At 44.0% G+C, this 11,685-nt stretch overlaps 1 protein-coding gene across 1 annotated transcript; it reads right to left on the bottom strand.

Moving 5' to 3' along the window:
* Positions 1-7,651: 7,651 nt before the first annotated feature.
* Positions 7,652-8,801, bottom strand: LOC121015532 (olfactory receptor 10J5-like). Its single transcript, XM_040452479.1, is given in 4 exon segments — positions 7,652-7,747; positions 7,749-7,804; positions 7,807-8,479; positions 8,697-8,801. Coding segments are annotated over 4 exon segments (930 nt in total).
* Positions 8,802-11,685: the final 2,884 nt, after the last annotated feature.

The following is an 11,685-nucleotide window of genomic DNA, read 5'->3' as shown; positions in this document are numbered from 1 at the left end:
TTAAACTTGCATTGTTCAAATTGCTCTGATTTCTGTCTCTTGAATGGACCACAACTGATACACTGCTTCTCTACGCTATTCCGTCTGTAACTTTCTAAGCACTGGTACATCTCATGGGTTTTAATATCTTACATTTTCGTGTCTATGCATCTCAAAATATTTTCCGATTTCTATTATTCTTTAACCCATCAGTTATCAGGCTGTGTTGTTTAACTTCTGAATGTTTAGGTATTTTTTTTTTTTACTTATAATTGAATTCCATTATGGACAGAGAACACAGCTTGTGGGATATCAGTCCTTAAAAATTTACTGAGTCTTGCTTTACAATTCATCATGTGCTGTCAGTTCCACGTGCACTTGAAAGTATTCTGCCATTAGTTGGAATGTTCTAAAAATATCAATAGGTTCAGTTGACTGAAATTGCAGCACCTTTTTTTATGCTGATTTTCCAACTACTCAATTGCTGAGAGAGAAATATTGAGATCTCCAACCAATACTATAGATCTACTTCTCTATTTAACTTAGTTTTTATTTATTTTGGAGCTCAAGTACCAGGAACATGCACATTTAAGACTCTAAGATCTTAAGGCTGCCCTTTACTTTAATGAAGTCTCCTTTATGGTAATATTTCCTTTTTTGATACCTACTTTATTGGATATTAATTTCAACATAAAAGTGAAATACTGACACTTTTAGATAAAACTGAAATAATTCCTAGACTACCAGAAATGCTAACGAAAGTTCTGGAAGGTCACCACTGCAGTATAATTAGAATTTGCATGGTGTATCTTTCCCCCTTTTTTTTTTTTCGATTTATGTATTTTTATTTCAAAAGTCTCTCTTATAAATAGCATAGAGTTGTCTTGCTTGTTTTTATCCGTTCTGACAGTGTCTGCCTTTTTATTGATATGGTTTGTCTATTTAGGTTGAACATAATTATTAATACTGCTGTGTTTAAATTTACTCTTTGGCTGTGTTATTTTTTTATTTTTTATTTTTTTGCTATCTTTTTATTTGGCCCATTTGTTGTCTATTCCTCTGTCCCTCCCTTTATTCCTTCTTCTGTATTAACTATGTTGTGTTCTGTTTTCTCTATCGCCTTCCCAGCTATACCTCATTGCTCTTTTAACCCATGCATTCTTTTTAAATTTTGTAATGTTCATTTTATTTTTGAGAGTGAGAGAAAGAGAGAGAGCAGAGCGGGGGAGGGGCAGAGAGAGAGAGGGAGACACAGAATCGGAAGCAGGCTCCAGACTCCGAACTGTCAGCACAGAGCCCGATGTGGAGCCTGAACCCATGAACAGGGAGATCATGACCTGAGCTGAAGTCGAACGCCCAACCGACTGAGCCACCCAGGCGCCCCTTAACCCATACATTCTTAATTTTGCACAGTCTTTCTTAGAGTCAAAATTGTACCAATTCTTGTTAAAAGCATCTCAAGAGTATAGTCACATTTACTTGCCTTTGAGCTACAGTTGTCCTCTGTATGACATATACAGACGTTATAAGCCTCATGATAGTTTTCTTTAAATATATTCCTTAAAATATACATATACAGAAGAACAAGGTATCATTTTATGTTTACTCACTATTGACCATTTCCCTTGTTATCTTCATTCCTCTTTGGAAATCTATACCTTGCATCTGGTGTCCTATCCCTTCAACCTGAAGAACTCCTTTCAGCATCCTAGTAGCAAATAAATCATCTCGAAGTTCCCTTATCTGAAAATATCCACTTGACCTTTGTCTTTGAATGATATTTTTACTGGTTACAGAACTCTGGCTAAACGCTAAAAACGTCATCTAATTGTTTACTGGTCTCCATTGTTTCCGATCAGAAGTCAAGTTATCGCTCTTCCCTGAAATGTAACCTGTTAATTGGTAACTTTCAAACTTTTTCCTTTCTCTTTGGCTTTAAAGATTTGGCTCTGAAACACATAGATTTGATATTCTTTTCATTTGCGCTGCTTCGGATTCACAGAGATCCTTGGATCCACAAAAGTTTATATTCCTAATTTGGGAAATCTCTGACCAACAGGTCTTCAAATGTTTAACATATCCGGTTGTCTTTTTGAGGCTCCAATTACATGGAAATTAGACTACGGATATTGTTGCATGAATCGCTGAGACTTCATTTTTTTTTCATTGTCTTCTTCATATTGAATAATTCCTATCGACACGTCTTCGAGTTCATTGGCCCTTCTACCAACTCCAATCTGTTGTACAGATTAGTAAATAGTTCACTTCAAATACTTTTCACAGCTATAAATTCAATCTCTCCCTTATTACAACTTCTTGACTAACATTCCACATAGGTTTGTTCATTACAAACATATTTTCCTGCAAGTCTTTGAGCCTATATACACTAGCTGTTTTTAGGTCCCTGACCACTAATTTGGGCCATCTTCATATAAATTTGTAGAGAATGCTTTTCTCTTGACTAGGGGCCATATGTTTCTTTTTGTTCCCATGTTGAGCATCTTGTAATTGTATACTAGATATGGTGGATGACACATTACAGAAATTCTGGATTCGTTAATCCTGATGCACTTGCTATCTCTGAGTAGAAACAACGTCGGGAAGCTTCCCTGGAGCACAGTGTGTGGACTTAGCGAACTCATTCGCTGTGACCTGTTCCTACCAGTACCTGCAAAGATGAATGTCATCACCTGGGTCTTCTCTGTGGCTCCATGGGTACTCTGTGTATAGCACTAATCACTCTTTATTGAAATGGCTTGCAAGTGAATTATTAGCTACTCAAGAGCAAGGTTCAGGTCTTATATCTGCATCCCTCGTGCCTAACCCAGTGCCTGATACTCAGAGTAGACATGCGTATCTGTCGATGTGACAAACCGAATCATTTAAAATTTGGAAAACATGCAATGCTAATACAAAACTCGAAATACTGGACTATGTGGATCATTTGATTCAGAAGCCAACACTCTGTTATAAGCTCTGCTCCAAGTGAAGACATCAATGGGCCACAAGATAAATTTAAGTGCCTCCTAGTCAACGTTTCAGGAAATATATTCCCGATGTTCAATAGGTTTTGTTTACAAAGGCAGAGAAGGAAATGGGACATTTCAGAAAGATCCTATCGCTACTGCTTGAAATGAAGCTTTAGCATTTAAACAAAATTTACTCCTCCTACCTTATCCCCTGGTAAGAATGAAGTGTGTATGTAGACACAGCATAATAGAGCATGGCATTCAGAAATAACAGCTCTGTGAGGCTGACTTCTGGGTTAGTCCGATCTCTAATGGTGTATGCAACCTCGGGAGAGGCACTTTATCTACCCACATTGTATGTATCTGAGAAATGGTACAGTACTATATACCTAACAGGAGCGCTGGGATGACCAAATGAGGTCATGAATGTGATAGACCTTTGTGAACCGTAAAGAGCTCCATAAATGTTAGGGATCGTCATTCAGTGAAATAATATAAATAAGACATCACTGCTTACCCATGGCACTCATCGCATCTACAGCTCCCAACTGTGATCTCTTCCCACAAAACACACACATGTGCATGCACACACACGATCGCACACATGCACTCACACGTGTACACACTTCCAGAGTAACAAAACCGACTTGGAGCCTTACACTTTTTAAACATGCCTGTGTAGGGGCGCGTGGGTGGCTCAGTCAGCTCAGGTCATGATCTCACGGTCCGTGAGTTCGAGCCCCGCGTCGGGCTCTGTGCTGACCGCTCAGAGCCTGGAGCCTGTTTCAGATTCTGTGTCTCCCTCTCTCTCTGCCCCTCCCCTGTTCATGCTCTGTCTCTCTCCGTCTCAAAAATAAATAAACGTTAAAAAATAAATAATAAAATAAAATAAAATAAAATAAAATAAAATAAAATAAAATAAAATAAAATAAAATAAAATAAAATAAAAAATAAAATAAACATGCCTGTGTAAAAGTTAAGCTCTGGCACCACACAGTCTGGGTCTGCCTTTTGGCTGGTCTCTCTTGCTCACCTCCCGCCTCTCTCTTCTTCCTGAAACATTTGTACTCATTAAAAGAATGTTCTATTTACTGTTGGGAGAGCTCCAACCATTTTCGCCTCTACTCCATCATGCATTGTAAGTGGGGAATGTGGAAGGAGACCAGGTGAAACTAGTATTTCTCTAGAGAAGCTACAAACTCAACGCTGTAAACACTGTATTTCAGAAGCCTTAACATCCATAATAGTGGGGTTTTGTAATTGTTTCTAAAAGGTCAGTTTCAAAGCACTTTAACTCTTGGTTTTATAGGTCAAGCTATCAAACAATCATTTTTAGGTTTGTCCTTGACTTCGTGATGGCTAAAACACACTAATTCGGTGTTAATCCAGTTTCCTTCAAAAGGAGGATTTTCCTCTAGTCCAATTTTAAGCGACTGGCCAAACATATGAATGTCAATGGTTTACAGAGCAAGTACAAACTGCTGGTAGGCAATCCTGCAACAGGGAAAAATAATTTCAGGTATGCTTTACTGTTATTTTCTGTTGGTTTACTTTAGGCGAGGAAAGTCCGTCAGGCAGACAGAGGCATTATGTCAGATCTACCCAAAAAACCTGCAAATCCCAGCACAAGACGTTACACTTAATAGGCGTCCACATTCATATATCCGAAGATACATTAAGCATCTACTATTTGCCTGGCTAGCATGTGTCATGGAGGGAGGCCCACAGAGATGAGTAAGACATCTACCTTCCAGACGCTTCCAGCTTCTACAGGCTGCACCTCTCTGCTTAGGTTCCTCTCTTTGCCTCGACTGCCTCCGGACTTCACCGCAATGCCGGACTTCACCGGACCCAATGCCGCAATGTTAATGAAGCATCTCTCTATGAATTCTCTCCTGACCTGCTAAACAGATTGGATCAGTTCTTTTTTGTTCCACACCCCTGACCCCAGACAAGAATCCCGTGCACCTGCCCATGGCAAGTTTTTTACCTTGGTGCTATCTTGTCTTTTTTTTAACTTTTTTTTTAACGTTTTTATTTATTTTTGAGACAGAGAGAGACAGAGCATGAGCAGGGGAGGAGCAGAGAGAGAGGGAAACACCAAATCCGAAGCAGGCTCCAGGCTGTGACCTGTCAGCACAGAGCCTGATGCGGGGCTCTAACTCACGGACTGCGAGATCATGACCTGAGCCGAAGTCAGATTAACCGACGGAGCCACCCAGGTGCCCTGGTGCTATCTTGTCTTCACTGAACTGTGAATAACAGGAAACAGAGTCCCTGCATCAGTACTCACTATCCTGACCCAGAACTGGTTAACTGCTTGGCAGTGTTTGGAAAATGTACAGAGATTGACTAAACGGTCGTGAGTTATTTGTCTGATGCACAAAAGAGCCGAACAAAAGAAGTGCTAAGAGAAGAGAGGTATTTGCAGCATGGAAGAGAAGACGAAGGAGCAGGAGTGGAGAGATTTTGCAGGATGATGATGATAAAGACAGTGAAGAAGGTGATGGGCTCACACGGCGCCCAAGGATTACAATTACAGCAGACTGCAGTAAAATGAATCCCTGTTCTCGATTCATCCCACGGGGAGGCCCTGTGGCCGCACAGCCCTGCCCGCACTTGAACCGTTTGCTGCCGAGCCCTGGGAGAGGCGGCTTCCTCCCGTGAACCTGAAGTCATGCTGAGTATGCGGTGCAGGTGAGGCCAGGCAAGTGCTCACCTGTCCTCGAGGCAAGACAGGAGTGGCAGGACTGATGCTCAAATACTTAGGGACCGGGTGGGGGGAAGGGATGGGAGAAGGCAAGAAAACCCAGTATAGACGACCACATGTGCCCTGGGAGACCCACCCCTACCCCCTTCCCTCAGCCTCCCAGCTAAGCAGCACCCACCCCCTCCTCCTTTTCCCCCAACTCAATGGCCAGGCAGCAGGACCCACAGCAGCAAACGTGGACGGGATCAAAGAGTGCTTCTTTGGGAGAGTTTAGGGCAACTGTGGAAGCAACGGATCTGTAGAAGACGGAAGCTGGATGTTGTCACATCTCTGCTAGGACATCAGGGAAGAAACAGTTACACCAGGGAAAATTCTTGAAGAAGGTGAAGGGAGAGGCACGTTCACCTTCGTACTCACAACTGGGTGATTTCAGAAAGTTCCAAAGCCCTGTGAGGCCCCTCCAAGCACTCCTTACATGACTGGGATACCTCTTCTAGAAGGACAGCAGGTGCTCGTAATTAGCCAACGACCGCTCTTAAGAGTGGCCGACTGTGACAACCTGTCGCAGGGGACGCTGGACAGAGACCTCTCAGCCTCCAGCTATTGATCTCCTCACAGAAGGATCTACAGAGCAGGAGAAAACGACAGGTCACCTACAAGAGACCTCAGTGCTACTTCTACGGTGCAGAACCGAAAAATACAAGTGGAAAGAAAGTAAGGGACAGGAGCCGACTTAAGGACAGAGTAACATTGAGGAAGGACCAGGACTGTATGGGAACAAATGCTTCCAGATCTGTGTCTCTTAGTGCCTTCCAGCTCCGTCTTGGGGCGGAGATAAACTGATGGGAAGGAAGGTCTATAAAACTATTCCAACAACCTTCCTCGTTGTAGCATGGCTATGCCTCTTCTGATAAAAACACAGGACAAGCAGGAAGTTTTTACTGTTTACTGACAGAAGGGGATTTAAGGCATCTGCTTCAGGCTCTAGAATCAGCACAGCCAATACCTGACAACTATCCATCCACCGTAGCTGCTACATAGAAATAAAAAATCCCAAAAGCCTCTACTGGTTGAAAACAGTCTCTATGAAAAAAAAAATGCACCTGGATCAAAGTGCAATTACAGAGAAAAGCCACCAATACCTTCTCTCCCTGCTTAGCCTCTAGGGGACAAGAGTTTTTGCCTTGATTGCACAGGAGGAATAACACACGTAGAAATGAATGAATACTTTCGCAGGAGCTCACATGGCTGGATAACGAAAGAAAGGATTTTGCAAAAGCCGTTCATTTTTCTTTTTTTTTTTTTAATTTTTTTAATGTTTATTTATTTTTGAGAGGGAGAGACAGGGTGCAAGCTGGGGAGGGGCAGAGAGAGAGAGGGAGACACAGAACCTGAAGCAGGCTCCGGGCTCCACCCGATGCAGGGCTCGAACCCACGAACTGTGAGATCATGACCTGAGCCAAAGTCGGACGCTCAACCGACTGAGCCACCCGGGCGCCCCAAGCTGTTCATTTTTCAACCAGCAAGAATTAGGAAACCCTTTCTGAAATGACTGTCACAGGGCAAGTGATTTAACTCCTGAGGCTAAAAGCCACCGCCGGGCTGTGTCTGCTGCTCGTTTTGCTAAGACCCTGTCCACATCTGTTCCAACCGCCTCCTCTCCACATCTGCAGACGAGGCCAAGGATTTGACGGTCTAAGAGCAGCCAGGCAAAGTGGGGGCCAGAAGAGGTTTGAAAACCCAAATCCTGAGTCACAGAAACAAGTAGTTCTCATCCGGCTTGCCAGGATTCCTGTGTCGAAGGAACCAAATTCACTAGAGCATAACCCTGCTTTCTGCCTTGTCCCTAGAGCATGAAAAAGAAAAGCATTTCTACTCTTTGGCGTTCTTCTCGGGAAGCACTGTACTTGATGAACTTGTGTACTGTGGCGTGTTTGTGAGCAGACACACATTACACTGGGCTAAAGGTCTCCTGACAAAATGATTCGATCTGTTAAGAAGTGTTTTTGCCCACGGCTCTGCGTAGAGCATCCCTGACCTCCCTGTTCCTCAGACTGTAAACAACAGGGTTCAACAACAGGGCTCAACAAAGGAGTGATGATGGTATAAGTCACTGAGAGGTCTTTTTCTATTGAGTTCTCTGAGCCTTGAGGTAGATGAAGGAGGCACAGCCGTAGTGGACGATGACCACCGTGAGGTGGAAGGTGCAGGTGGCAAAGGCCTTCTTCCGGCCCCGGGCAGAGGGGATCTTGAGGCTGGTGGAGACGAGGAGGATGTAGGTGATGAAGTTCAAGCCCACGGGGACCAGGATCACAAAGGAACGGACACCATAATTGATCATCTCATTGATAGTGGAATCAGTGCAAGAAAGCTTCATGACAGGGGAAATGTCACAGAAGAAATGGTCCACCACTGTGCCACAGAAGGACAAGTGGAACATGGCTGCTACGTGGAGAACTGCCATTACCAGACCAGTGCCAAAGGACCCACATGCCAACCCGGCACACGTTCCTTTACTCATGACGACAGTGTACCTCAGAGGGTTGCAGATAGCCACATAGCGGTCATAGCCCATTGCCCTGAGCAAGAAGCAACTATTTACGGCCAAGGTGACAAAAAAGAACATCGGAGTTGCACAGCCTTCCAAGGAGATAGGCTGGTTATGAAGAATGAGACTGAAAAGCATTCGTGGGACAATGACCAGTGTGTACACAGCCTCAGAACTCGCCAGCATGCTCAGGAAGAAGTACATGGGAGTGCGGAGATGATGGTCAACACGGATGATGGTCACAATGACGATGTCACCAGCTAGAGTTAAAATGTAGGGGCGCCTGGGTGGCGCAGTCGGTTAAGCGTCCGACTTCAGCCAGGTCACGATCTCGCGGTCCGGGAGTTCGAGCCCCGCGTCGGGCTCTGGGCTGACGGCTCGGAGCCTGGAGCCTGGTTCCGATTCTGTGTCTCCCTCTCTCTCTGCCCCTCGCCCGTTCATGCTCTGTCTCTCTCTGTCCCAAAAATAAATAAACGTTGAAAAAAAAAATGTAGATGGTTAGGAAAACCACAAAGAGGGTTATCTGGTGCTTTCCAAAGACAGAGAATCCCGGGAAGATGAATTCTGTCACTTCTGTGACGTTCTTTCTCTGCATCTGCCAGACCAGCGTCTGAAAGCAATAAAGGAAGCCATCAAGGAGAAATTTCCCCTTGGCAACTGGACTTCACAAGAAGGGGCAATGTAGCTGCCCTGAGGGGGTGAGCCCAATTCCTTCCTTTATGACCAGCAAGCTCAGGCTCAGGGCCCTTGAACACGAAGAGGAAGGACTACCAGAGCCACCTTGGGTCTCACCCACATGTCGGTCATCACCGCGGAGCAAACCGTCTCCTGCGCATGGAAAAGACTTCTGAATAAACACTTACCTCACACACCTCATTCTGACACAAGGGGAGGCGACCAGCAAGGAGAAGTCCCGCTCTGTGTCAGTTAACGACATCCACCGCTCAGAACAAACTCAACAGGGCGGAACACCAGCCAGGCGCGTGTCCAGGAGACCACAGAGTTGAGTGTGTCGGTGCGAATGCGACAGCAGGACGGAAGGGTTGAGAAAGAGGACCTTTGGGAGGTGGTCGCCGGATCTGGTGACAGGGTTACCATGGACTTTTACATGGTGCTTCGGTTGAGCTCTGAGTCTAGAAACCTCCTTTCAGAGAGCTAATGTGGTGCAAATAGGTCATGGGACTGCCGTGACCACTCCACTCTTTACTCAATTGGCACTGAAGAAATCTCTTTTGCTGACTCCGGTCACCCTTTTAAGAGGTGAAATCAGGAAGAGAGGATGGTGTAAGACATTGCTTCTGCAGTGCAACAGGAGAGGGTTAGAACGATTCAAGGCATGGATGAGGGGACGTACCCACCAGAGTGGAGGAGGAGAGAACAAGTCTCCTAGTTGCTTCGGGCTAAACTGGCTTGCTCGTTTTTAAAAATCTGGCAAAGGGCACCTGAGTGGCTCAGTCGGTTAAGCGTCCGACTTTGGCTCAGGTCATGATCTCGCAGTCTGTGAGTTCGAGCCCTGCATCAGGCTCTGTGTTGACAGCTCAGAGCCTGGAGCCTGTTTCAGATTCTGTGTCTCCCTCTTTCTCTGACCCTCCCCTGTTCATGCTCTCTCTCTGTCTCAAAAATAAATAAACGTTAAAAAAATTTTTTTAAATACAAAAATAAAAAATAAAAATCTGGTGCACACAGGATTTGATATAATGATGAGAAACTGTTCCCTAGTCCTCTTTAATCAACAAGAATCCACATCCTACACAGAGAGCCCACAGCTGATGCAGTGGGTCTCTACAGTGACTGTTCGACTGTCCTCTGTCTCTTCATTTTCAGTTACCAAGACAGACTTCCTCCCCCACCACCCTGAAGGCCTCATAAGTTGGCTTCATCATGTTCACTTCCATCAAACTGTTCCCTCAAATGTCACCAGAGTCCCCACTGCTAAAACTGTCAGACTGCTTTTGCCTCTGTTTCCGTCCTTCTTATTCATTTGACACTTCTCAAAACTCTGCCTCCTAGAAACCTGGTCTGACCTTGGTTTCCATGACACTCTGCTATTTCTCCCTGTTCTCAGGGCTCGTATCATCGTCTTCCATGAATCTGCTCACTCCACCTACATTGAAATCGTAAATGCCGTTTTCTGCTTAATCCTTGGTCTTGCGTTTTCGCTCTCCACTCCCCCACAATGTTCTTCCTCCAGTTATTATTTCTACGTTGATTGCTCCCAAATCTCTATTTCCATCAATCTTTTCTTCCAAGTCTACAACTTCCTCTGGACTTACCTACTTGTGGGCCTTGTGAATGTAATTTTGTAATTTCCAAAGCAAATAAAATATCTCCCCCTCTGAGACACAGAAAAAAAAGCTCTCCATCTCTACTTTTCCAACCTCCTCTGTGACGCCACCATCATCCCAATCACAGTCGGCACGTCGGGTCCACATGTATTTGAAGATCACATTCGGTGAAATTTTCTCCTTACACAAGGTCACAAGTCTGTCCCAGTTTCTGGATTCGCAACAATTCCATGTAAGGCTAGGCTACCCAAGTCCTCTATCCAGGATAATAAACAACATTCCCATTACAAAATTTACATGGAAATACAAAGAACCAAGAATGTCAAAACAATTTCAAATAGAACAAAATATTTGTGCTACTTCATCTGAAGACTCCAGTAATCAAAGAGGCACAGAACTGGCGTAAGAGTAGCCACAGGGGCCCCTGGGTGTCTCAGACAGTTAAGCATCCAACTTCAGCTCAGCTCATGATCTCATAGTTCACGGGGTTGAGCCCCATGTCGGGCTCTGTGCTGACAGCTCGGAGCATGGACCCTGCTTCAGTTTCTGTGTCTCCCTCTCTCTCTACCCCTCTCCTGCTCATACTCTGTCTCTCTCTCTCTCTCTCAAAAATAAACATTAAAAAAAAGTGAAAAAAAAAGAGTAGACACAGCTCAATGGAACAAAACCAGAGTCTAAAAATGATCCGCATATGTAGGGTCAATCGATTTTTGATAAAGTTCTGATATAACTCAATGATAGTATTTTCAATAAATGTTGCTGGAACTGGAGATCTGCATGGGAAAAAAAAAGTAAACCCCAAACCTTACCTCTTACCATACACAGAAAATAACTCAAAATGATGCAAAGACATACATATATAAAAGCTGAAACCAAAAAGTCTAGACAAAATGGTGATAATATGTTCACAACCGTGGAATAAGCAAGAGTTCTTAGATACTAAACAAAAAGCATACACCATCAAAAAAACAATCACAAACTGAATTTTGTCAAAACAAAATCTTTTATGCTTCAAAAAGATGCTTAGAAAAATGAGGAGGAGAGCCACTGATTGGGAGAAGCTATTCACAATACATACGTCTAAACTTGTATTCGGAATATGTAAAGAATTCTTAACTCAATACTGAGACGCTTCTTACATCGGAAAAAATATTTGGACATTTCACAGAAGATATACAAATGGCTCCGGAGCAC

The sequence above is a fragment of the Herpailurus yagouaroundi genome, unplaced genomic scaffold, assembly GCF_014898765.1.
Source record: "Herpailurus yagouaroundi ecotype Mexico unplaced genomic scaffold, PumYag 207, whole genome shotgun sequence".
NCBI classification, from domain to species: Eukaryota; Metazoa; Chordata; class Mammalia; order Carnivora; family Felidae; genus Herpailurus; species Herpailurus yagouaroundi.
The sequence above is the reverse complement of the archived record's forward strand: the minus strand, read 5'-3'. Positions and strand labels throughout refer to the sequence as shown.